This window comes from Drosophila busckii, chromosome 2L (assembly GCF_011750605.1).
Source record: "Drosophila busckii strain San Diego stock center, stock number 13000-0081.31 chromosome 2L, ASM1175060v1, whole genome shotgun sequence".
Classification (NCBI taxonomy): Eukaryota; Metazoa; Arthropoda; class Insecta; order Diptera; family Drosophilidae; genus Drosophila; species Drosophila busckii.
The window spans coordinates 952,092-978,921 of record NC_046604.1 but is presented as its reverse complement, the minus strand read 5'-3'; the positions used below and the strand labels follow the sequence as shown (position 1 = coordinate 978,921).

General features: G+C 38.1%; 7 protein-coding genes across 10 annotated transcripts; 4 read left to right on the top strand and 3 right to left on the bottom strand.

Annotated features, from left to right (window-relative positions):
- Positions 1-98: 98 nt before the first annotated feature.
- On the top strand, positions 99-2,211 carry LOC108598412. Its single transcript, XM_017985042.2, has 8 exons — positions 99-250; positions 318-481; positions 535-779; positions 837-987; positions 1,051-1,465; positions 1,516-1,793; positions 1,859-1,993; positions 2,054-2,211. Exons 1-8 carry the CDS (start codon positions 108-110, stop codon positions 2,197-2,199), a joined length of 1,677 nt encoding a protein of 558 aa, XP_017840531.2. The 5' UTR covers positions 99-107; the 3' UTR covers positions 2,200-2,211.
- A 7-nt stretch (positions 2,212-2,218) lies between these two features.
- Positions 2,219-3,370, bottom strand: LOC108598423 (transmembrane protein 147). Its single transcript, XM_017985053.2, has 4 exons — positions 3,180-3,370; positions 2,950-3,088; positions 2,791-2,899; positions 2,219-2,729 (listed from the first exon to the last, which is right to left on the bottom strand). The coding sequence occupies exons 1-4, from the start codon at positions 3,251-3,253 to the stop codon at positions 2,368-2,370; spliced, it is 684 nt and encodes a 227-aa protein (XP_017840542.1). The 5' UTR covers positions 3,254-3,370; the 3' UTR covers positions 2,219-2,367.
- A 579-nt stretch (positions 3,371-3,949) lies between these two features.
- On the top strand, positions 3,950-5,618 carry LOC108594322 (syntaxin-5). The gene is made up of 2 exons (XM_017979470.2): positions 3,950-4,601; positions 4,657-5,618. The coding sequence occupies exons 1-2, from the start codon at positions 3,950-3,952 to the stop codon at positions 5,406-5,408; spliced, it is 1,404 nt and encodes a 467-aa protein (XP_017834959.1). The 3' UTR covers positions 5,409-5,618.
- A 109-nt stretch (positions 5,619-5,727) lies between these two features.
- LOC108594323 (protein cornichon) lies at positions 5,728-6,862 on the bottom strand. Its single transcript, XM_017979473.2, has 5 exons — positions 6,807-6,862; positions 6,574-6,747; positions 6,406-6,518; positions 6,130-6,273; positions 5,728-6,057 (listed from the first exon to the last, which is right to left on the bottom strand). The coding sequence occupies exons 2-5, from the start codon at positions 6,721-6,723 to the stop codon at positions 6,030-6,032; spliced, it is 435 nt and encodes a 144-aa protein (XP_017834962.1). The 5' UTR covers positions 6,724-6,747; positions 6,807-6,862; the 3' UTR covers positions 5,728-6,029.
- Positions 6,863-7,161: 299 nt separating this feature from the next.
- On the top strand, positions 7,162-9,019 carry LOC108607808 (cell division cycle protein 20 homolog). Of its 2 annotated transcripts, none has more exons than XM_017998853.2 (3): positions 7,162-7,542; positions 7,604-7,919; positions 7,972-9,019. In XM_017998853.2, exons 1-3 carry the CDS (start codon positions 7,231-7,233, stop codon positions 8,919-8,921), a joined length of 1,578 nt encoding a protein of 525 aa, XP_017854342.2. In that variant the 5' UTR covers positions 7,162-7,230; the 3' UTR covers positions 8,922-9,019. The 2 variants fall into 2 exon arrangements, with proteins under 2 accessions (XP_017854342.2, XP_017854341.2); XM_017998852.2 differs by having other exon boundaries at positions 7,601-7,919.
- A 102-nt stretch (positions 9,020-9,121) lies between these two features.
- On the bottom strand, positions 9,122-19,631 carry LOC108607806 (NF-kappa-B inhibitor cactus). 2 transcript variants are annotated; one of them, XM_017998850.2, is made up of 7 exons: positions 19,526-19,631; positions 18,081-19,032; positions 17,595-17,772; positions 17,320-17,530; positions 10,828-10,916; positions 10,502-10,759; positions 9,122-9,461 (listed from the first exon to the last, which is right to left on the bottom strand). In XM_017998850.2, exons 2-7 carry the CDS (start codon positions 18,863-18,865, stop codon positions 9,390-9,392), a joined length of 1,593 nt encoding a protein of 530 aa, XP_017854339.1. In that variant the 5' UTR covers positions 18,866-19,032; positions 19,526-19,631; the 3' UTR covers positions 9,122-9,389. The 2 variants fall into 2 exon arrangements, with proteins under 2 accessions (XP_017854339.1, XP_017854340.1); XM_017998851.2 differs by lacking the exon at positions 19,526-19,631 and having other exon boundaries at positions 18,081-19,044.
- Positions 19,632-21,081: 1,450 nt separating this feature from the next.
- On the top strand, positions 21,082-26,703 carry LOC108607809 (S-adenosylmethionine synthase). 2 transcript variants are annotated; one of them, XM_017998856.2, is made up of 7 exons: positions 21,082-21,230; positions 21,465-21,633; positions 23,293-23,370; positions 23,630-23,752; positions 23,872-23,984; positions 25,100-25,779; positions 25,840-26,703. In XM_017998856.2, exons 2-7 carry the CDS (start codon positions 21,507-21,509, stop codon positions 25,943-25,945), a joined length of 1,227 nt encoding a protein of 408 aa, XP_017854345.1. In that variant the 5' UTR covers positions 21,082-21,230; positions 21,465-21,506; the 3' UTR covers positions 25,946-26,703. The 2 variants fall into 2 exon arrangements, with proteins under 2 accessions (XP_017854345.1, XP_017854343.1); XM_017998854.2 differs by lacking the exon at positions 23,872-23,984 and adding an exon at positions 24,590-24,702 and having other exon boundaries at positions 21,083-21,230.
- The last annotated feature ends 127 nt before the right edge of the window (positions 26,704-26,830 follow it).

Here is a 26,830-nt window from a genome sequence, read left to right as displayed (position 1 = left end):
TGACAGTGATAATCTTCCATCTCTACTATTTATTGCGCCATTTCCGATCAAATATACCGTTGCTTTTAGCCAGCGGCAAATTTTTATTTTTTTTAAAAACTTACAGAATGGCTTTAATTATAAAAAGGTTTGATGAAAAGAGTGCTAATCAACTATTGCAGCCTTGCTGGTTAGCTGGCGAGCGTAAATTTTCCATTAATAAATTGCTGTCACGTCAAGAAATACGACTTGTTGATGTTGTGTCAAGTTGGTAAGTGTATTAAATACATGAAAGTTACTTTGAATATTACCTAAACTATTATTGTATTGGCTTATAGCAATAAAATTGAAGACCTTATTGAACAAAATAAGGTCAAATACATGAAAATCAACACTAATGCAGTCGACACTTGCAATAGAAATTTAATCTCATTCAAGGACATTGCGCGTCTTACATTTGGTGCGAGCTCTATTTTGACGCAACAAGTATCTATGCTACTAAGTATGTGCACTTTTACAAAAACGGAACTTTAACTAATTATTTAATTGTTCCAGATGATGCGGAGGATTTGCTTAAGCAAATTAAAGGCACCAACTTTGATACACAACTTCTGCACACTGTAAATTTGCCCAAACGCAAGTGCAAGAGCATAATTAACAACCATACTATGTGCGTAGCGAAGCGGGCACGCATACAGCCACCGCAGCCTTTGGATGAACAACACATTGAATACTACAGAAATGTGCTTACGGAAATGCAACAGTGGAACACATGTGGCAGCACACGCTCGGCAGATCAGGCATGCCATCACTTACTTAAACATGCTTAATTCCTAGCTTATTAATTTATCTTTCAGTCGGAGACCATACAAATTTCCGAGCATGTTATAACTATTACACATGAAGTCATCGTAACTGAAATCGAGGATAATATACTTTGGAATAATGGCTTTGGTGGTCCAACAGAGCAGCAAGAGTTTGAAGCATACTTACCAGAGAGAATTGCCTGTATGAGAGTAATTTACACCTAAAAAAGTTATTATTTTAATTAATTTAATGTTTATATTGTAGTGAAGCGTAAATTTTGTAGCCCCGTGCCAACTGATGCTTTGGCTAACAAAGCACCGAGATTGGCAACAGACACTACTGAGACAAGTTCTCATAATTTACAGGAACCTAGTACATCTCAAGAGCTTGGGACATTTTCACCACCAGCAACAATTACTGGCGTTCAAGAGCTTGAGATACATTCACCTCTCGCAACAGACATTAGGCCTCAATCTTCAGCTGCACCAGCAATCTCCAATATACGAAAAGTGAAGAGCAGAGACAAATTGAAAATTGACAAGAATACTAAGCTATCACGCGAGGAGCTGCTTAGAGACAGACATAAATATATTAAGGCAAATAAGCGCAATGCCAAACAATTGTTGAAAAGCAAGCAATGTGAGAATGATAGGAAGAAAATACATATCTTTAAGCATAGGTGCGTAGAAGTATATCTTGCATTTGAGTTTACTAATATTGCTCTTGCAGTCAGCTTTATCTAGATCGTATAAAGACGATTTACAAAATGGCTGAGGAAAACATTGAAAGGGACTGTGAATACACTTTACGCGCCATACTTGAGGAAAGTTATAGTGACGCATTATGTAAAGAAATTTTTGGTGTAAGCCAAACTGAGCCGGCTTTGTCGCAATTGCAAGAAAGCTTAGAGAGTTATGAGCCGCAAATTATTGAGCAGCATTGCAATAATAACAACAATAATCCAATCATTAATATCAACGGCAACGACTACAAGAATAGTAATTTTGGTAAGAAACCAATTAAATTTAAGCATTGTTCACTTCAAAAGACTACCAATTTGTTTCTTCCAAAGATTCATATGCCGTTATGATGGACTTACTACAATTATTTCGGCGTTATCCAGACAAGCCATCTATTGATGCGAATGAGTATATTAACTCATTTCCAACTCGTTTTAAAGCTGCAGTAGCTTTTAGTCATTTGCTAAGTAAATAATTTAATCATATTTTTAGCTACATATTCTTATTAATTCTCTGCTATTCCACAGCTTTATCACGTGAGGGTTTTATAAAGCTTTCAAATCAGCCTGATTCTATGGAAATTGGTGGCATAACACTGGGCACTGAGTCTATTAGACTCATAGAGAACATTTCGCAAAGCGACAAAGCCCAAAATGTAATTACGAATATTTAAATTTTTATGTAGTTTTATATTTATTAAGACTCGTTCTATGTTATAACTATAATTCATTAAAACGTTTTTCAATCTCCTATACCGTTCTCGTTGTCTTTACTGTACTTATACATATGACAACCCACAATACAAATGTAAACAAAGCATAATATTAAAAAAAGCATAAAACTAAATGCCTATTTGCTGGGCTAGCCCAGAATAAATATGCAACGAGCAGAATCCAATAAGGGATGCGACAAGCGCTTTTACAGCAATAGCTGCCCAAGGTCCAATGCTGAGTATGTGCAGCAAGCCCTCCAACCAGACGCCTTTAAAGATGGTCACGGCCAGCAATACAGAAACTAGTGGTTTTAGTGCCTTGCTTAAGTCGTGACGTGTGAACAGCCAAATCAGGGTAGCGGTAGTCAAGTGTTGCACTAACATCACATTGGACTCCAAGCACTTTTGTATATAAATCCAACTGAATTCGGTACCTCTAGCACCTACCCAGAGCATAATGCCACGCGATAGCACAACCTCAGCGGTAGCCCCTATAAGAAATAAATAATAAGATAAAAAGTCTTGCACAATCAAGTGTAATGTGCGACTTACAGCCGAGTCCAGCGGTAATCAGTTTAGAGTGACCCTTGCCAGGAATGCGGCTCAGAATTAGTGCAAATCCCAGTAGATCTGCTACATCAACACTACAGCGCAACAACTCCTGCAAAACAAGGGATAAAATTTGTTTTCAGAGACACCTTAACTACTTACCGCAAAGAAATTAAACTCGCCATTGCCTGACGATGTGTCCGAGTAGAAAAACGTTGCCAAAACGAGCATTTTACAGAGTTGTGTAAATATATAAATGCAGCCCGCCTGTATGCACTTCCAAAAGGCACCATATTCAGATCTGTCATGTACAACGATAATACATACGAAAGTGTTTATTGATTGTGCCCAAATAAAATTGATTTGCCCTAAATTTTCCTCTGTTCACTTACAGGCCTGAGTATTTGTAGGTGAAGTAGTATGGCATAAGCAATGCCACACAGTTACCAAAGTGATATAGCGTCATTTTCTCTTTAAACCTTACACTCTTTCAGTTAATTAGCATTAAAACATTAAATTATTCTACAATTGGCACACGAGACGAAAAAAGGGCGATCTGATTAGCAGCTGTCACTGAATAGCCGGTGGAGCTGACAACTTGTTTTCAGCAACCTTACGCTAAATGAATTTATTTTACTATTCACTGACTAGACATAAGTACGATATAGGATATAACTACGATTATAGCTTATTTTAGTTTATTGTTATTATTATACCACTATTTGTGATGCCCTAATTGAATATAAAATTATTTTTATCAACGAGTTGGCAGCACCTCTTTACAGCAACACGTCATCTGTCATCTGGCACAGCTTGCATGTGTGCACTAATTTGCATGTGTGTGCGTGTGTGTTTAGTTTTGGACATTGTAATTTATCAGTTTTTATTTAATACCACTCTGCTTATACGAGCCAAATTATAAATAATAATAAATAAGTAAAGGAAACAGCAAATAAGATACAACGCTCTAAAGAACGAAAAATTTCACAACAGTTTATGACAAAAAAAAAAGGCTACAATTGGCCAAAGACTACGCAAAGGTCTTACAACACATAAAAAACAACACACACACAGTGCATGACGAATGCAAAAAAGGCAACGTCAACAACAACAGCGCAGCAGAGGATCAGAGCAAAACAAAAGCATTTTGACTTGAAATGAGATGCAAACTCGACGACGCCTTCATCAAACGGACCAGCAGGAATACAACAATACCAATTATCTTAACCAGAGTGTGTCCAGCGCACCATTGGAACAGCAGCAGCAGACACTAAACCAACCAGGACACGAGCACTCACAATTGTTGTACGCAAGTGTGCAACCCAGAAGCGAGGCTGCCATTAACATTGGCGAAGCGCAGTCGTTGACTGACGCGGACGACAAGTACGGCAAGGCTGCGCGCCAGTGGAATCTATTCAGTGGCATCTCCAGCCGCTCAGGTCAGGCACTGCGCACGTATATACAACAGCCGTTAAGCGCCGCCGCTGCCGTTGTAACCGGCAATAGTCCGTTGCACGCGGATAATAACAATAGCAGTGCCTATAATTTTGTTGCTTCGACAGCACAGCAGGAAGCAGAGCAATTTGATTCGGAACCGGAGCAAGAAATCTTCATAATGGCTGCTCGAGACCGTACAGGAGAGTTCGCAAATGCGATACGTGCGCTGCAATCACGAAACATCACACGTGCTGTTAACATCCGAGATCCGCGGAAGGCCAAGCAAGTGCAGAGCTACTCGGAATTCATGATGGTGGCACGCTTCATTGGAAAAAATATAGCCAGCACGTATGCCAAATTGGAGAAATTGACCATGCGTAAGTAACAAGAACAATGTCCATAGCATATGATTAACATTACCATCTTTTGCAGTGGCCAAAAAGAAGAGTTTGTTTGACGACAGACCGCAGGAGATACAGGAGCTAACATACATCATTAAGGGTGACCTAAATGCATTGAACCAACAGATTGCGCGCCTGCAGGACATCTCCAAGGATCAGCGTCGAACCAGCAATGGCAAGCATCTGGTATCACATTCCTCCAACATGGTGCTGGCTTTACAATCGAAGCTGGCCAGCATGAGCACGGACTTCAAACAGATACTAGAAGTACGCACGGAAAATCTCAAGCATCAGAAAACGCGTCGCGATCAGTTCAGCCAAGGACCTGGCCCTCTCGCTGCGCATACAGTTTCACCCTCAACCGCCAAACAGGGTTCACTGCTGCTTAGCGAGGAGAACCAGGCCGTTAGCATAGACATGAGTGGCAGCGACACAACGCCGCTGCTCGGAGCACCAGCCCGTCTGCAGCAACAACAGCAGCTGGCCATTTATGATGAGTCTGATACGTATGTGCAGCAGCGTGCGGAGACCATGCAAAACATTGAATCGACTATTGTGGAGCTGGGCGGCATTTTTTCACAGCTGGCGCATATGGTCAAGGAGCAGGAGGAGATTGTGGAGCGCATTGATACGAACGTAGCAGATGCGGAACTGAATATTGAGGCAGCGCATGGCGAGATCCTCAAATATTTCCAGTCCGTATCCAAAAATCGTTGGCTCATGATTAAGATATTTGGCGTTTTGATATTCTTCTTCTTGTTCTTTGTTGTTTTTATGTCATAATATGGCAATAACAAAACTCGTACCCAGCTTCAGCTCGACATCCAACCAATTATAAATTATTGTGAATACATTGCAAGCGTATGGATATATATACATATATTTTTTAATGAAACAAAGTTTGATTTGTACAAAAAAGCGAAAAGAAAGCATTAATCATTATTGTTTATCCAACATAAATCCAAAACGAGGTAACGTCTGTAAAATAAACTTATCAACATATATTTATTGTAGCTGCTTATCATTGGGCGCTTATCGTAACTCAGCCAAAAATGCCGCTGTCCTTCAAACTAAACAAGAAAAGAAGTCAAGGCATAAGCTTATATTTGTTACTTTATTGTTACCCGGCGAAATCATAACAGAATGCTACTAATTAATGTTATAAAATTGAACGTTACACATCTGCAAAAAGTACACAAAAAATATTAACATATGCTGGAGATGTCTTTTTTAATGGATCGCATTATGATTTGATACCCCCCCAAAAATATTGTTCGCTTTGTAGGACACAGCCCAGGGATTATCGTGAGGGCACACACTATGACAACTTGAACAATGCTGATGTAGATGCGCTAGTGCCAACAATGAGATCCCGGTCCCCAGGCAAACGCCCTTTCATATGCTCTATGTTGAGATGAGCGAATATACCATGCTAAAATTAGCAGTAAAAAAAATATGAAACAATTATAAACACATACGAATGGCAAGCTCTAGTCATATTTACCCGTATATATAGTAGAAAAAGCTAATCAGGTAAACAGCCAACTTGATCCAACCTTCTCGCATATTACGCGCTAACGTATCTGTCTTAAGCACCGTGGTGGGATCATATAAGCCAGGTCCAGACATGACGGGGCGATTTTTATAGCTATAAAAGGTGCGAATGATAACATTTCATAGATAAGACAGAATGAGAGGACACAATTAAGCTAAGCTTATCAATGAGAATGCATTGATGCTTAAATTGTTTAAGCTCTCTGTGCAAAGACCCAGAACTTACCGCCAAATATGATAGGCTATGATTGGTATGTTGATGCATAGTGAGAACCACTCCCCACAGAACAGGAATAACAAATTTAAGAATATATGCAACAAATATTCAGGTAACACCAGCTGCAAAAATAATGCGTTAGTCTTATAATTGAATCTTAGTAACTTATGCACTTACCGGATTAAGGCTATTACATTGGTCAATTGGATTTTTGTAATCTGTTTTTAGCTCATCGAACGCAATGACATGAAAAATTGCGAAGAAAATTAAAAATGCATCGCCAATTAATGCAACTATATACGTGAATGCGGTAAAATTGAAGGCCATTGCTTATAACGAATACTGCTGGCACTATGTTGTATATATATATAAATATTTAATTTCTTCTTAATTTCAATTAAATTTCTTACAAAATACAATTTACTGCTAATATGTATGAGTAGTGCGGAATTACGCGCTGACAGCTGTGGCCAAGGGCTGCAGCGCTTGTTCTATATACTACTCAGGGCTGCAAAAATGGATCTTATTTATACAAAATTACAAACAAAATGCATAATTAATGATGATAAGCAATTATTTGGAGTGTGTTTATTGTGTTAGAAATGCTTTTCAATTACTGAATGTTGTCTTAAAAAATAAAGTACCGAAGTATCGATACCAACAAACTGTCATCTATTGCAGCAATTCGAATCCAAACCAAAAATACCCGCCATTTTCTAAAGAGCAAAAACTGATCGAAATTGCAAAGCGACGCTTGTTAACTCAATAAAGTATATTTAATATAAAATTAACAAAACATACAAAAACAAGTGAACAATAATATTATCTGCAATCATGTCTCAGTTCAATTTTGTGAGCGATTTGCAGAACGCTCTCATAATGGACGGTGAGACTTGTGGTCCTGCCCCACGCTGGAAGAAAAAGCTAGAAGCTTCTTTAAACGGCAGTGTGAATACGACGCGTTCTGTGCTGTCTGTTTCATATAATACCAGCTTTTCGGGTGTGCAACCGCCGGTGAAAACGCCTGGCAAGAGCACTGATACCAAGGCCAAAAAGTCAACGACCACACCAACTAAGACGCCTGGCGGTGGCGATCGCTTTATACCCAATCGCGCCGCCACCAACTTTGAGCTAGCACACTTTTTGGTTATTATATGATCGACTTCAGATCTTGGAATGAAGCTAATTTGTATTGTTTAATCAGCAGGTGAACAAGGATACGGCGGAAAAATCGGATGAGGAAAATGAGGGGAAAAACAGTGGCAATGATAACAATGTGCAAGCTTCGGCACACAAGGGTGAAAGGCAAAAACTCATCTCAGAGGTAGCACAGATAGGCGACAACAAAGGCGGACGTATATTATGTTATCAAAACAAAGCGCCCGCTGCACCCGAAACCCATACAAATCCTCTTAAGGTGGTCTACGCGCTGAAGACACCCATATCGACCAAGAGCGGTTCGCGCTATATACCTACAACACCTGAGCGCATACTTGATGCGCCAGACTTCATTAACGACTATTGTAAGTGCACATAGCTTACCATTTGACAATACTCTAATATATATACCATTAGATCTGAATCTGATGGACTGGAGTGGCGACAACATTGTGGCAGTTGCCTTGGGTAGTTGCGTTTATCTTTGGAATGCAGCCAGCGGCAATATTGAGCAGCTAAGCGAGTATGAGGAAGGTGACTATGTCTGCTCTCTCTCCTGGATACAAGAGGGACAAATTCTGGCAATTGGCAACAGTTCTGGTGCCGTTGAGCTGTGGGATTGCTCGAAAGTCAAGCGCCTGCGCGTCATGGATGGCCACAGCGCACGAGTGGGCTCCTTGGTCTGGAACTCGTTTCTGGTCTCATCGGGCAGCCGTGACGGCTCCATTGTGCATCATGATGTGCGCGCACGCAATCATAAAGTTGGCACACTCAACGGACATACTCTAGAGGTATGCGGCTTGAAGTGGTCACCGGACTTTAAGTACTTGGCTAGCGGCGGCAATGATAATCTGGTGAATGTGTGGTCGCTGGCTGGGAATGGCGTGGGCACGGCTACAGAACCATTGCACAAGTTCAACGAACATCAGGCGGCAGTACGGGCGTTAGCTTGGTGTCCTTGGCAGCCCACCACACTGGCGTCGGGCGGTGGCACCGCAGATCGTTGCATCAAGTTCTGGAATGTGTGCAATGGCACGCTAATCAAATCTGTGGACAGCAAATCGCAAGTGTGCTCACTGCTCTTCTCGCGCCACTACAAGGAACTCATCTCAGCGCATGGCTTTGCCAACAATCAACTGACTATCTGGAAGTACCCAACAATGATCAAGCAGGCAGATCTTACTGGACACACCTCGCGTGTGCTGCAAATGGCCATGTCTCCGGATGGCAGCACGGTCATAAGCGCCGGCGCTGATGAAACATTGCGTCTCTGGAACTGCTTTGCACCCGATCCACTGGCCAGCAAAAAGGTGGCCAATGTCAGCAGCAACGCTAAGAAGAGTGTATTCCGTCAAAGCATACGCTAGGACAACTTGACTACTTAAACTTGACCTTAAACTAATTTTATCAATTTTGTAATGTGCTTTATTAGCTCAATGAATTCGAATTAAGTTTTCCATGTAACTAACTATGTATTTTTATACTGTTTAAGTTTCCATGTAATTGACTTGTATTTTTATATATTTTATACTGCTTAAACTCATAAATGTTAAAAGACTATTGTGTGTATGTTTAAATAAAATGCTTGCCATGCTGCAACCTTGTATGCTTTATTCCTGTTTTTGTTAAATTATAAAATATAATATAATGCATGCGGTTTAGAAATGTGTTGGGCTTAGTTCATATATAGTATATCTCATCAGCTTGGTTGTGGAACTTGTGTCAAAAGCAGCAACAATTATGGATTTGCTTGCATGGAATATATAGCATTGATAGCTTACACTGCATTTATCAGGTATGTTATGGATAAATTATGTACAAGTGTTTAGGCAATTTCAAGCAACTGTCATAGGATTACCGCCGTTATAGCTGACAAAGTAACGCGGATCACCGAAGCGATCGTACATCTGTAAAAACAAAATGTATAAATTATAAAAAAAGAAAAGGGTTTGAGCTACTTTACTACGTTTAAAAATGAACAAAACTACGTTCAAAACTTTAACAAATCATCGATTCGAAAATAAAGACAAACCAACAAAATAAGTAACAAAACGAAACACTTGCAAAATTTAAACATGCATATAGAACTTAGATTCGAAATACTTACATAAGTTTTGCTTACAGTTCTTCTGAGTATAAGAAAATTATTGTGAAAGTTTCATTGTTTATTATTTCTTTTGAATAAAATGTTTATTATTTTCATTCAGTCAGAACATTGAAACATTTATTAGATTTAGCTAACTTAATATTAATTAGATTTCTGCTTCTTTTCTCTTGTCAATCTGTGTAAGAGTTAATTGTTTAAAACTAAATTCTAAATATACATAAATGTTAGTTGCTCACTTATACATACATACATACAGACGCACAATCGCACATACATACATACACAATAATACACACATATATTATAAAATATATTTTAGAGAAAGAGATAGAGTGAGAAAACAAACATTGATTAACATTAATGCAACTTAAACAGAAATGGGATAATACGTCATTTAAAGGGATTTAGAAAAGATAGAGTACAGCAGAAATAGTTGAATGAATGGCTAGTTGGCTTCATACATATGTATACATAAAATAATATTCTGCATTTTGTTCGTTATTTTGTTGGTTGTTTAACATTTCAATTTGTTGTTCTACTAAAACATAGAACAGACTATTTCTCAGTTACTTATGTTTGCTTTGCTGCAGTTTGTTTGTTGTTTTTTCTTCTTTTTGGTTAGGTTAACAATACATCAAATTTAACATTTCCCTTTCTACTGAATACCAGTTCAGAATTAGTTTTGTGATTTGCAAGGAGCAGGACATATGTACTTTGAACATTTTGGAAGCTGGTGGTGGTCCGTTAATTGCGTATTCTATAGGTCTCTGAATAATTACTTTACATTTCTTTTCTACAACATAATAATGTTTTCTGTTTCTTCTAGGCTGTGACGCTCACCTTCGTATCGTCTAGATCTTCAATATCGCTACTGTCATAATCACTATCGGGCGGCGTTAATGTTTCAGCGCCACGTTTCTCAAGTATGTTTTGCATATGCGATTTATTCAGTATGCTGGCCACTTGATAAGCCGTTAATCCCGCATAGGTGGCCGTTTCCAGATTCAGTTTCTCGCATTCGTCCAGCAAGAAATTTGCCAAATCCTCATTGCAGTATTCGATAGCAATGTGCAATGGCGTGCGTCCACTTTTGCCCTCCTAAACAAGTTGAAAAAAACAAAAGCTGATTAGTCAAGTGTGCGTCAAGCTGTTATCACTGTACTTACTCTGGCATTAATATCCGCACCATGGGATACCAAAATGCGCAGTATGTCAATGTGTCCAGCCTCAGCAGCCAAATGCACACAACGCTCACCTGTAAGCACAAACAAATGAAATGCAAATTAGAAATACATTTTGTACCACGGTAAAAACTTCATTTATGAATGAAATACGATGCCGATCAAAGCTTCATACACCCACACACGCACACATAAAAAGCTCAGTCATTGTTGTTGTTGTAAAACAAGTAACGTTTTATAAGACACACAGACAGCGAAAGCTTTGATTACGACAACAGCAGCAGCTGTATTGTTGTGGAAGAGCGGGAGAGTGGGGAGCTGAGAGAAGAGAGCGTAACAGGCAGACATGTGTAGAGGGCAACAGCGTGAGCGCTTTTTACCTTATATAGCGACAAAGTTTGCATATGTATGCGTTGGTGTTTGTGCGTGTGTTCGCGTTTTGTGCAATTGTGTGCGTTGAAAAACCCAAGAAATTCCCACAATAAAACAGCAGCAATAACCAGCTACAGCAACAACAACAGCAACATCAGCAGCAAAAGTAAATACAAAAGCCAAAAAACCAGGCAATGGCATATAATAAAACCGCTGGCAACAACCAAACAAGCTGTTTGTTGTTGTTGTTGCTGCTGCTGTATTTTTAGTATTGGAGCAGCGCTGACCAACAAGTTTGCCCAAGTTCAAATTGTTGAAAGTTTAAGTGTAAAAATGTTTGCACACACACACAACAACAACAACAAGAGCAATAGCAACAATTTAATAAATATTAATAATGCAAATAAACAACAACAAATAGTTGCTTAGCTGACATTTTGTACTCGTCAAAAACAATGCGAACAAAATGTGTAGAAGGTTTCGCATACTAATTGCGAAAATCACAATAAGAATAACAACAAAGTTGTATTTATGCTTGTTATTGTTGTTCTTGCTATTTGCGCTACACGTGCTGTTGATTAACTTTCACACAAACATACAAGCGCAATTTGCATAATTTCCGCAAGAATTTGAAATGAGCGCGGGCGTGTTGCGTTGCCAACTGCTTTGCTAATCTGCTTAATATTGCCAACTGTTGCTAATTAGCCAGCCAAGCGTTAAATGCGTAATTAACTTAAAACGCGCTGCATGTGCGCGCTATAAAACGCTTTTATTAACTATTTATGCGCATATATAGAAAAGAATGAATCTTTTGATAAATGTGCAGTTTTCAGTTTCATAGAAGCGTTTGCTAAAGAAAGTCCGCAAGAAAGTCCAACAAGCCCGGCTCAGGTCCAGTTCAGCGCCAAAGGCTTACCAAACAATAACAACAATTGTGTCACACAAGCTTTAAATATAAACGATGACAACATGTCTATATATATACTATACTTTTTTTTGCTTCTCAGCATCTATGGGATTATAATACGAGCGTATAAACTTGCTGCTGAATAGTAAAAGCCAAGTTAAGTCAAGCAGAATTCCATTGTTGATGCTGGCGATCGTTAGCATACGATAAAAGCTTACATTGATTACATACATAAACATATATATATATATATATTAAGCATGTATGCTGCTAATAACATATTTAATTTCAAATAATAATATTAAACACAAAAGTTTGCTACAAACTTTGGGGAATTCCCAGCCATGCTGCGTCACGAGCTTTGGATTTCAAACTACAAAATCCGCCAGAGCGTGTAGCGAAGCTGACTATCTAAAAAATAAATTAAAATTGGTAAAACACGCTCAGGCGCAGTCGACTATGCGAGACTCTGCTCGCTGTCAGGCTGCTTAGAGTCATGGCTAAGCTCATTTTTAAATGCATAAGACCAATGGCACTTATATTTTTTTTACAGGGTCTAGAACCTGACTCTTGTCTAAGCTAGCTGCCAACAAGTCTAAGTCTCAAGCTGTTTAACTTGAAATTGTGAGCTGAGTAACCGTTAGAGTACTGCGCATTAGCTCTGCCTACAGTTCTCTTCCGGCAGCAAAGAATCCTCTCTCGAAACTCAAAAGCTGAAAGTACTTCATAATTTGTTTGTTTATTGCCAGCGCAAATATGATTATTATCATTTGTATATCGATTTGTTTTTTATTAATTGTCTTTATTGTTTTTGTATATTTTATTTGATTTCATTACCTCAAGTGTGTCCTTCAGCAATTGCAAAGTTCATTGATTCATAATTAAAGCACAACATTTATTTTTAATTCATTCATAACTCACACTAACTAATAACAATTCTGCATAATTAGGCTCAACGTTGGGAAATTTTTGTGAACTACGTAAAGCTGAGAAAATTTCTTAGACAATATTTAATCTTTAGGACTTTTTGTTCTGTTGTGTTAACCCCAAAATTTAATAATTTGCAACTAAATGAGAAAATAGCCCAAATGCCAGGGCTTCTATGGAAATTTTTGTGAAGTACCTAAAGCTCAGAAATTTCTTAGACAATATTTAATCTTTAGGATTTTTTGTTCTGTGATGATAACCGCAAAATTTAATAATATTTAATTAGACACGCCACAAAAAAATTTAGTTTTTTTTTTGCTTTCTTAATAATCTTTGACGTTTTCTTTCAGAAGCGGCACATTTTGGGGAATTACCTGTGGCCGCCAAAAACGAGACATTTTTGCAACTGTTTAAACAAAATAAAAAATAGTACAATATACTGTAAATGGAGCAAATGTTTATGTTTAAGTATCTGGTTTGGCCCTGCTGCTGTTTGGAAATTTCAATGCGAAAATTGTGTGTGAAAAACCCAGAGCAATGAATTTCAATTGCAAAGAAAGGTAACAACAACAAAAGCAAAACAACAATTGTCAACAATGACAATTTAGCACAATGATTGCTATTTGGATTTTCCAGCTGTCTTGCTTGGCATTCAAAAGTGTTTAACCTTTTTTTTCCAACTTTTTTCGAAACAACAACAACAAGCTTAGGCGCTACGCTGATTGGTTATGTCATTCAAAAAGCCAAAGCGTTTATTGACTTTCTTTCGAACGAAATGCAAATACACGTATGCAGGGCTATATGTATATACATATAAATATATATATATATATATGGAGTGTCTGATCGTGCCACGTATTGTGTACTAACATTACTTGTTTGGGGCAAAACCCATAAGCTTAAGTTTAAAGCCCAGCGCGTCAAGAGGTCACGCAGTAAGTGCGTTCAATGCTAACGGTAAAAGTTTTTTAACCATATGGGTTTTACCAATAATCAACGCTGGGGCTTAAACGGTTTTTAACTTTACACTCAAAGCTGTGCGCCCTTTGTATCTTTCTTTTCAGTCTGAGACTCTGTACTAAAATGTTGAATGAGACGCTTGATCAACTTCCACTATCGTCTGCCACTTGACCTCACGCTGTAGCAACTTCCGTTATGAGTATGACTGTAAACATGTAGCTTAGCCAGTTAAAATCCCATGAGCTCATACCACACATATAATCATTCAGCATGTGGCATTTTTATCAATCAAAGTCTCTGAGGCGGAGAGTACTACAACTACCTTTGTGTAGAAAAAACATTGAGACTTTTGCAATATGACTAATTTGTTATTGTTGTGTGATGTAAATGTCAGTGGACATGGTTAGCAAATAATATTTTTATATAAATTATCGTATAACCGGTTTATTGTAGCTATAGAACAAATTAGATGATATGCGATATGCATAGACATGATATACGAGATCTCCAAACTATGCTTTCAAGTCTCTAAACAACCAGTTTTCTATATATACATATATATATATATATATATACTATATACAGATAGTGGAGTAGTTCTGACGCTTCTAGAGGGCAAATATATTAGCCATTTGCGTAGAGTATTATGCAATTAGTTTGCAACAAATTGCAAGCGATGCAAACGGCTTGAGCAGTCGACTTTATACTGATCAGCGGTATTCCCCACATATGAATATACAATTAACGTACGTAAAAAAGGTTAAAGTAAAAAGCTGTCAAGTCATGTAGATAGCACACACACACAACAAAGCACGTTTGTTCAATAAATTTTAAATATATGTACATACATTCATATATTTAGCAAACTTAATATCTATAGTAGTTAACACTTGAAAACAAAGTTGATGGTAAAAACCAATGATAAGTGCTATCACCGAAGAGCTAACGATTTAGTTAACGCTAGACAACGTCATGAGGGTTTTTCTACCCAATTCCAATTGCGACTGATAAGAGCTACGATCAACAAAGCGTGCGTTGTTTTATTTGTAGAAGGAACATATAGAAACACATATATAGTACTTATTGTAATCAATTAATTGTATTAACAGTTGCCAGGCCAAGCCTTTATGCTTGAAATAGTTTACTCAAACTTTCTTTCTCGCTTTATATAATTAATTGACGACTGACCTTGCTGCAGCTATAGAAGTTAATAACATTTGTCGTTTCAGCAATAAATTAATGCTGCACTGATAAGCTTAAGCTCAAGAAAGTTCAATGCAATAAGAATATAACCTACATTAAATAAATTCTAACATTTGAGCTTGCACAGTGCGTATACGTTATATGCTATTTTTATTTAGACAAAAGCATTGCGTGTTGCGTGCCACAATCAATGTTGTTGTGTATATAAATATTTAAATGACCTTGCTGCCGCGCATGTCTATTATCGTAAGTAATTACATAGAAGATGATTACAAAAATAGCTGGGAATTTCCCAAACGGTGTGCAGGCCAAGGAAGTAGATAAGCTACGTACGTTTACATTATTTACAGTTGAACTTTATTTTGAAATCTAGATAACAGCTGTGTGTGCGCTCAAATAACCTTTGGCCTTTTTTATATTGCTAGCACACATTTAGCTTCTTACACTTTGCCAACACATTAACGCTTTGGCTTCTGGCCAAAATAGTTCTGTACTATTTCTGTAGCATTTTCCACATTTTCAAACTGAAAATGCAAAAATGTTCTACATTAAATTTAGCAGCTATAAATATTAACTATTTAAGCGAACTGTACTTTAGGCATATCAAAGAAAATTCCCAATTTTATTAATAATAATTATTTTGTTGTATACTGAGTCATTTGTTTATGCTGTTTAGCAGCTTGTTTTTACATAGAATCTAATATTGTTTATGACGCCCGATCCCGAACACGAACCCTTTCATATCACTTCATTCTATGACGTGCGTCGTACTATAGCTTAGCTTGCTTATATATAAATTTCGAAATTTCAAGCATATGTTTTATTTGTTTTTAGCAGGCAGACATTTCAAATTGCTTTTGTCTGCTGTGCGCTGGGAAAACCCAGAAATTTTTAAAAGTCAAACAGCAACAGCAACAAACGGTTGACTGCATCATCGTTTTATACAAAAAGTTATGTTTATAATGCAAACTTTTTAATTTTGATAACTAATGTCGTCGACAAAGTATCGCCTAACATATGGTGAGGGCATTTATGCTATATATAATTCCCAACATTTGTCCATTTATATAGCTGTACATATGTACACGCTTTGCTCTGGTCAGCAGCTGTTTGGTTCGACCGGTTCGGCCTGGTTTTCAAAAATGTTTGTTCACCATATGTTTGGCTTTGTGCCTTTGCGTGTTGAAGTATTTATTAATAGCAAGGTTATACATAGACAAAAACTATAATCGATTAAACAAACTGTAAGGTTAAACTAAACTATCGCGTGTGTCTGTGTGACTTTTAGCCAAGTTTATTAACCTCTTTACCAGCATTGTGTATAACTTTTACTTTCTTCCGGCATACTACTACAACGGTAATTTGGAGAAACCACAGCGAGCAGCGCAAAAAACCCACACACCCTAATTAGGTCTGCTTAAGTACGCACGGCTATTGAAAATCAATAAACGCAGACTAAGGTCTGCAGCAAATTTATGGTTAGCAACAAATTAAACAGCAGCCACGCCTCAATTGTTATATATATATAAACATTTTAATGCGTTCTACAACTTGCTTTTAATTTGCTTGAATTGAAATCGCTAAAAAAAAACATGCACATATGTTATTTTAGCCAAATTCAAACGAATTGTATAAACAATGCTGCTGACGTCAAATGGAAAACCTACCGCAGCTATTTCTCAACCACTTCCCGCTCTCTTTCTATTTTTCTCTCTGCGTGTGTATATATTAATTTATTTTTGGCATAAATCAATAACACAAAACCCAAATGTGTAAGCAGCAAAATGACTGAAATGAGCACGGAGGCCAATGTATTTTTGGCAAGCATTCAGCAACTCATGTCTGTTATATATGCTGATTATAAAGACTATATATCGCGGCTATATAGCAGACATTGTCTCGCACTCTGGCTAGCCGATGGCGGGACAGCAAGCAAATATATGCGCATAAATATATTATTTTTAAAAATATATATCTTTTGTTGGCAACACATCAAATGTTCTAGGACTGATGTATATAGTGAAATATTTGAAACGTTGCGAGTCTTGGTGATTATTATATCATGTGCTATCAATTCTTAATGTAATATTCAAAATTCGTTCACTCACCATCATAGTTGCGTATCTCCAGATCGGCAGGTAGTCGGGCATAGCTCAAGGAGCTAACAGATTTATCATTGGAGCGATGTCCGTATTGGCGATGAGCCTCATGTATCTCCGAGGCGCCGAATTTTTCGGTCAATGCGCGTACGCACTGCTTCTCACCCGAAATGCAGGATAAATGCAGCGGCGTATTGCCATGACGATCGCGCACAGTGGGCTTTGATTGATCAAAATATATATTAAATATTGTTATTCATATTTAGAGAGTTTCTGAGACTCACCTCTGCGCCGGCTAAGAGCAGCATGCGTAGTATAGTTGGCTGCGCTGTGAGCGCGGCCAAATGCAGTGGAGTCTGGGCCACATCGTTCTGTATGTTGAGCAGACAGGGATGAGGTGCCATGCGTATGAGTGCAGCAACCACGTCCACGAAGCCCGATATGCAAGCCAAGTGCAGTGAACTGTGTGTTGGAAAGAGAAAGCAAGAGAGGAAGTTCAGTTAGTTACCTGTGCGCATACATTTCCCACTTGTTGGTGGTGGTAAAAACCCAACTAACTAATTTCGCAAACCTGTTTCGCTGTACCTGTGTGTACCAGGAAAACCCCTACCTGCCTGACTGACTAACATGTGTCTCAGTTGTCCAAAGTCATTGTCTGGCCTTCTCACTGTTCATGTGATTCATAAAAGTCTCCCCACCCTATATAGCTATCATCTTCATTTTGGTTTTTGGGAAATTTTCGGTTGGACGGAAATGCTTGGAATACTCACGTGTCGCCATCGTCGTTCTGTTGATAGAATTGCTCCCAGGCGTTCATGATGTTAATGTTGATGCTATACGATGATGGTGATGCTACAGCTGCTGCTGCTGTTGTTGATGATGCAGTATTTCCAGTTGAAGTTGCTTGCTTACGCGCATTGGCAGTTGTTGCATTGAGATTGTTTACAGCTCCGCTGGCCGAATTATACTGTACGGTCCATTGCGTTATGCCTGTGTCCACATTGTTTTTGAAGCGCATTTGTTCGCCCGACGCCGGCTCCTCAGCGCCAGCTTGAGCTATGGGATTCGATTGCTGCTCCCCCTCTTCTTCTTCTAGTTCGTCTACAATGCCCGAATCGAGCACCACCGCTGACTGTTGTTGCTCTTTGTCCTCCGGCTGCTGCTTCTGCTCTGCCTTTGGCTGATTCGTGCTCTCTGGCTCGTCGATAATTTCCCCGCTTAAGATTTGTGACGATTGCGGGCCAGAGATAAAACCAGAGTCAATTGTTTCACTTTGTGCTGCAAATTCTTTTTGCTTATTAATGGCGTCGCTGCAGTCACCGCCGCCGCCGCTGCTGCTGTTGCTGCTGTTCTGTTGCTTAGGCTCGCTGCTTTTGCCGCCAAATGATTCTGGTTCTGTTGTAGTTGTTGCTGTTTTCGATTTATTACTGTTACTTTCAGTTTCTGATTTTGGTGGCTGCTCAACACTGCCAGCAGCAGCACAGCTACAATCCTCCACAGTTTCCTTTTCCTTGTTATTATCACCTGTTGCTGCTGTCGTCGTTTGGTTCCACATTTTGCACTTGTTGCCTGCCTTGCTTGGCTTTTTGATTTGATTTGATAATGTTACTCTTTAAACTCTCTCTCTCTCTCTCTCGCTCGCTCTCTGCTTATTGTTAACTCTCAGTTCTAGTGCACAGACGACTGTTTTGTTTGCGGTATCTTTGCTGTTTCTCGTCGATTCTGCAAAAATTTCTTTTTTATACAATTGGAAATTCACATGCGCTGAACTTTGCTTTTAAGCTTTGCTTTGCACACACACAAGCGCTCAATCTCACCGCACACACACACATGCACACTGCTGTGCTTTAAGCTGCGAGTGGGAGTGAAACGAATGTATATTGCGCGAACACACACACACAACCAGTGAAAACGCAATAGCCAGCAAACAAGGAGATTACAAATGTAATGATGATTAGAGCAACAAAATAAATGCTGTGGGAATTATATTTTTATCCATTATTGTATCTGTTTGATGTTTTTGGCTATAATTTTCAATTATGTATGTTTGTTCACCTGCTTTCGTTTCACGCGCACACACACATGCAAACTAGCTCTAAATTTTATATGTGGCTGATTTATAATTTTTTAATGCAATTCACTATTTCTGCTTGTAAAATTAGCAGCTTGTGTTATTAATAACAATTATTATTTGTCAACATCACTTCACACACACCTTCAAGTTGTTGTTGCTCGCACGTCTGCATTCGTTCACGTTAAAACATGTATTAATAAACTGCTGCTAAGAATTTCCTGATAAAATTTGACACAACCGCTCGCTTTAAAACTTTTTAACAGAATGGTTTACAGCTCTGCTAATAATATCTTGCAGCTATTGCAGTCGCAATATTACCGTACATGTTGTAGATGATACGTGCTAATGCTCAAAACAGTTTCCCTATAAATAGTGGTAGCATCGAACTTTTGTGCGACGGTGTGGCAATGTTAAAAAACAGAAACAACTGAGCAAGGCGAGCTTTTATATTTTAAAAATTTGCCAAAACTAAAAGCTTCTTAGGTTTTTGAAATGAAGCTTTTCGTGGATGCCCCAATTGGCGTATTTCTAGCAATGCTGGCTCTTTTTTGTCTATTGGAGCACACTTGGACTCTTGTTGATTAGAATGAGTTCATCCTAAAATTTCGTATTCAATAGTTTGCTGATTATTTCAAACTTTACATTAAACATTTATTTATTTAGTTTTTTTTATTTATTAAACGCAAATTTAAACATAGTGTTAATGTTTTGTTTTGTAGTCCGATTATTTTCAGTGGAACAACTATTGCGAACTAATCACTGTGATATACACAAAACATATAAACAAAAACGAATAATCATTTAAATACATAATTTTTTCCTCAATTTAATTGTTTTTAATTCGTCTTTATAATTACTATATTGGCAATGAAAGTTGTGCGTCAAACATTTGTTGTTTTGGGGGTCCTGGGTCATGTGCAGATAGTAGGCAACTTAAATCCCCGGATTGTAACCAAGCGCAAACCTACACTAATATATGTATATACGATTACGACTAATACATATAAATTTCTAAATTTATTTGTGCTGGCGTGTTAGAACAAAACCGAAACCGTGGGGGTCAGAAAGATAATGCTTGTTATTTTCAGTTATTTTTCAATAGATTTTTTTTGTTTTTATGCAGAAGGCAGATTAACGGACGCCTTGACATTGACGACCTTTTAGTGATTAGCATGGCATGAGCTTGCTTTGTCACTTTCAATTCTAAAAGATCTAAAGCTTCTTTCTAGGAAGCACGAGCGAAAATTTACATACAATACTTAAAAAGATACGTACATGATAATAATAAAATATCGCAGAGAGAAAGAGAGAAGGAAAATGCTTTTAAATCTTACTCAATGCTCCAGTTACAAAAAGTGGTAACTTCGGTCTTTTATGTGCCAGTGTGGCAACGCTGCAAAACACCCACGACTGGCAACAGCTGATTTGCTTTGAAAAACGTGGATGAAAATGAAAGAGAAAAAGAGAGAACCATGGGCGTAGGAAAGTGTGGACAGGGGATCAATATATAATAAATATAAAACTTGTTATAACAAAAACCTACCCACATATGTATATGCTTATATATATCATTCAATATATTAAAAAGTATCTATGAACTACAAACCCCTTCTGAAAGAAACCGTGGCTACGCCCATGGAGAGAATATATTTCAATGCGGGGCTATAAATTCCGGTGTATTTGCTCTTTTTCTACAAATCCGTCGCAGAGAATAGACGTGCGTGCTGTGGCTGTGAAATATATAAAACACAAATATATATAGGAAATCAGTGTTTATAGGCAGCGAGCTGCAAGATTAAAATATAGAAATTTAGCTACATATTTCTAACGCGTACTTGCCGTGTCTGTATGTATTGCAATAGTTAATGGCGCGTGTGTGTTTGTGCCTTTGCCAGCATATTGAAGAAAACTAAAGTTGCTGATTATATAAAAAACATAAGAACAGAACAATTAAACATGATCTACACAACAACGTGCTAACACGAATAAATATTAAAAAAAAAAGTTTGGCAACAGCTTACCACACGTAAAAATCAATTTTTCCCAGTAGCTGACTGATTGTTGTTTTGTTTTTATGCAGCCTCCACTCACGCACTCTCTCTTGACAACAAGCAACATTAAAATGCCGCAAAGGACCAATGGACATGGTGGCGCCAATGGATGCAATGGCAGCAATGGAAATTCCTATGATATGGAGGATGGACAAACATTCCTGTTTACTTCTGAATCGGTCGGCGAGGGACATCCGGGTAAGTGAGCAGCAGACAGGCAGACATAAATCTGTAGATGCTTTATTTAGCTTGCATTGAAATCGTAAATGAGACAACGACATCGTCGACGCACGACCTCCTTATTGCATCATGTATTTCTGAATGTGTGTAGTACAGCACTGCAGGCAGATTATTTTCCAAAGCCAGACAAACACCTATATGCATGCATACAGACATATTCATGTATACATATTCCTTTTGTTAGTTATTTGTTAAAGAACTCAAACTAGGAGAGCCTGCTGCTGTCTGGCCGTCGTTATGTGCATGTGTATTTTCAACGAAAAAAACGTGTTTGTTGTTTCAGCAGTCTGTGAAATTGTTTAGGGTGACCAGCTTCTGTTATTTTCATCAATCACACGCCGGTATGCCAATTACCTGCTAAATTATTACTATCAGCCAATTAAATGTGTGTATGCAATTTTTTGATTTACCTTTGTATGTGGCTATAAGCAAATACATAGCAAAGTCTATGATTTCAGCTGCCAACTAAAAACTAGCAACAACACAGCTGGTCACTCTAAACCGCTGCACACAAAAATCAAAAGCATTTGAAATTCTTTTTTGTTGTTGTGGCTGCTGCCCCCGGCAACATATATATACGCATATAAATGTGTGTATTATAGTATGTATGTACATATGTAGCTGCATTTGAGATGTGCAAGTATGTATGTATGTATATAAATTATGTGTGAAACAGCATATCTATGTAAATACAATACAAACTGCGTCATGCGCACCATGTGCTTTTTAGCCATAAATACTCTTAGTAAACGCGATAGACGACTCTGACTCTCTTAGTTAACAAACTCAATACTCTTGCAGAAACTGGCGATCTAAATAAGCGTGTGTAAATTGCGCGTGCTGTGCATTTCAATGTGTGGGTGAGAACTTGTAACTCATTCATTGCGCTTACTCTTTACTACCGAACTGAGTATTCAAAACAAATAGCGACAGCTTGACACGTGTCTGTGTGGGTGAGCTGATAAGCTTTAGAGTTCGCTTAGCATCCAATTATGTTGGATTGTAATTAAAAATATGTTTTTTGGCAGTTATTGGCTGATAGGCTCGCTAGATTAATCATATCACAGCTCTACATATGTGTCGCAATTGGAATAATTCTAAGCTCGTGCACGTTACACGTTTGATTATCATGCGGACATGATGAGGCACTTTCTCTGCTTATTAGTAAACAGTCGCCTCACCAGCCAGGGGTTATCAAGCTCCACCGACCCCAAAAATATCAGAGGGCGCCACTGGACGCCAAACAAAACATGATATATTTACATAGTCATGGACAGTTAAATGATTTGACACTTATTGCAAAAACTATTGATTATGCTTTCAAGACATGGATTCCTACTTGCTAGGGGTGTCATATATTGGCGTCAGAGCATAATATATATATATGTATATACATGCAGTTTATGCCTGGCAGACTTTTATTTGAAGCTCGCGATGCTCGTGCAATAGAAACGAAAGACATTAAGCGGCTTCAAATTACGCTAAGCGCGGCAAAAATGAAATTCAAACAAACTGCCTGGATGCGCAGTTTTGGTCTGGACTTGAGGTTCTCTCCTGGCAACACACTTTTACAATTTGATATGCTTAATCATTAACTTTTCACTCTTTTTTTTCTAGACAAAATGTGTGATCAGATCAGTGATGCTATACTGGACGCACATCTGAGACAAGATCCTAATGCTAAAGTTGCTTGTGGTAAGTATTGAATGGTCATGCAACCAGCTATTAAAAATTCCTCGAATCACAAAAAAAAAAAAAAAGATGCCCACATCGTTTTGAAAGCGACGCGTGTTCTGGCAAAGCGCCGACTTTGAACATTTTTTGTCGCTCTATAAACAAAAGCAAAAATCAACAAAATCTCAGAAGCTATAAACAGTTCACTGACGTTGCATGATCATAATATATACATACATCTTTTAGAAACTCTTATACATCGTTGCCTTTTTATTTGTAGAAACGGTGGCCAAGACAGGTATGATCCTGCTCTGCGGTGAGATCACCTCAAAGGCAGTTGTCGACTATCAGAAGGTGGTGCGTGATACTGTCAAGCACATTGGCTACGATGATTCCTCCAAGGGTAAGTATCAGCGCATAGCTTAAGCTACGACGCAAAGTAGAATATGGGCGGGTTTTTAGATTCAAACAAAAATATAAATGTTAAACCAAAAACAAATTGCAAATATAAAACAAAAAAAGGTTTCGATTGGAAGACGTTGAACCTGCTCGTTGCCATTGAACAACAGTCACCCGATATTGCAAACGGTGTGCATGTGAATCGCGAGGAAGAGGATGTTGGAGCTGGTGATCAGGTATAGATCATTGCCTTATTCCTTTTACGGAGTCTGTGTGGCGTTTCTTATTGTTCCACGTTTTACCATTTCGTTTGTTACATTTATTTCTAATTCGTTTTTCTCATTTTGACTCTGCTCGGTGTTGATCAAAATTTTTCAAAACAAAACAAAATTCATACTTTCGTTATTGTCCTGGGATTAATATTAAGTTTAAGCGGGTAACGAATTTTTAATGTTTCAGAAAATAATTAAAATTTAATGGGGAGACACATCAAATTCATTGAAAGCCAGCTTAAATTACAATCTGGATGTTTAACTTCATTAATTCGCATAGTTTTAACAACATTAAGTGACGTTTATTATTTGGCATGAAATCTCAACCTAAGTCGAAGCTCAGTTAGGTCTTCAGTTGTAATTAAAGCTGAGGAACTTGGCAGCTTGTGTCACAAACATAAACAATAAAATATATATTAATGGGGATGCATATAACTTGAACATTATTTATCAGACATTTTAACACTATATCTATTTAAATGTGTGTGCAACTTTGCTGCGCTTTCTTTTCTTTTTTATATTTTTCTCTCTAATTCGCAAACACAAAAAAACAAAAAAAATCACAAAAGGTTTTGATTACAAAACTTGCAACGTACTTTTGGCGTTGGATCAGCAATCGCCCGAAATTGCCGCCGGTGTGCATGTTAATCGCGCTGAGGAAGAGATCGGTGCCGGAGATCAGGTGTGAACTAGAACCCAAATACAATACACTTTGCTTTGCCGCTGCTGCTCGGTCTAGCCGAGTCTACTATGCTCTTTCCAATGCAAATTATAGTTATGGTTATGGTTTTAGAGCTCTACTATCCTGGAAAGGGTGTAAAATAAACATTTAATTGTTGCGCTTGCAAGTTAATAGAGTATTTGGAAAAAAGGTTTTTAACTAAATAACTATCACTTGCATTTACATTAATAAAACTCTTTACTAACTGCTTGTCTTACAATCATTCTAATGCTTTACCGAACTTAACTTTTTTCCAACAACAACTAATCTAAAATTCATTACATTTAAATGTTGAAGCTTGCACTAACATTTCGCACATGTTTGTATTTTTAATAATTTTGTTTATGACTGTTTGCAGGGCATTATGTTTGGCTATGCCACCGATGAAACAGAGGAGTGCATGCCGCTGACTGTGGTGCTGGCTCATCAATTGAACGAAAAGATTGCCGAGCTGCGTCGCTCTGATGTGTTCTGGTGGGCTCGTCCGGACTCCAAGACCCAAGTCACCTGCGAGTATCTGTTCAATCAGGGCTCGGCAGTGCCCAAGCGTGTGCACACTGTTGTCGTCTCTATGCAGCACTCTGATAAGATTTCGCTGGACGATCTGCGCTCTGAGATTATGGAAAAGGTCGTCAAAGTTGTCATTCCCGCCAAATATTTCGATGCCAATACCATTGTGCATATTAATCCTTGCGGACTGTTTGTCATTGGTGGTCCCATGGGTGATGCTGGCTTGACTGGTCGCAAGATCATCGTTGATACATATGGCGGTTGGGGCGCACATGGCGGTGGCGCATTCTCGGGCAAGGACTTCACAAAGGTGGATCGGTCGGCTGCATATGCCGCACGTTGGGTGGCCAAGTCGCTAGTCAAGGCCGGTCTCTGCAAGCGTTGTCTCGTCCAAGTCTCCTATGCTATTGGCCTCGCCGAGCCGCTGTCCATTACCGTCTTTGATTACGGCACCTCACACAAGTCACAAAAGGAACTGCTGGCCATAATCAAGCAGAACTTTGACCTACGGCCTGGCATGATTGTGAAGTAAGCTTAAAATTTGTAACAACTTTTAGTTCATTAGCTAATTTACTTAACTTTTTCCAGGGATCTGAATCTACGCCAGCCAATTTACCAGCGCACGAGCACATATGGACACTTTGGACGCGCTGGCTTCTCGTGGGAGCAGGCAAAGCATTTGGAAATCAATTGACTAGACGCTGATATTCCGTTGCCTCAGTCACCGTGCGCTAAAAGATTGAAAACATTAACAGACACAACAACAGCAGCCGCAACGTAATTCTTAGTTTATAGTTTAACAACTAAGTAATAGACTTGGTAGCTTTTTGGACATTCATTTCTAAGCTAAACACACAAAACCACAAAACAAAAAAAAACACACACTTCTCTTTTTAATTTATATTTATACTCTGTATAAACAAGCTCCAGAAGTAACCAAACCTATGCCAAGAGAATATTGTTTTCTCAGTTTTATAAATTGTATAAACAAATTAATTAATTGCCTTTCCAAACAATTTTAAACTTTTCTCAAGTTTTTAATTATACACAAAACACATATATATATTTTTTAAACATTGCTTTGTTGTCATTTGTCCATGTGGGGCCGTAACCAACATTTTTAAAACAAAAACAAACTTAATTGTACATTTAACAACTCACACTTACACACGAGTTTTGTATTTGCCGTATTTTTCTTTACAAAATATACTTAAAATACATAATTTTAACATTTCTAAAATGTGATTTGAGGCGTTGCAATTAATATCGTGTAGGTATTTGACATACATACTATTCAAATTGAATTATTTACATAAAGATTGTATGTAATAAATGTATGTATTCATGTAAATCACAAACAAATAACTACAAATAACGCTGCAAAATCTTAATGTACACAAAAGTGAAGTAGGTTACAAGCTTAAATATAAATACAACGTTTGAACAAAATAATCTGTGTGTTTTTATTTATTATCTCATATTTATTCTAAGAAGGAACTTGGTTGAAAATTCAAATGTTGAGCTATGCCATAGCAGTCAGCTTTCAATAGAGACGTACCTTAGCAAGCAGCTTCTTGTC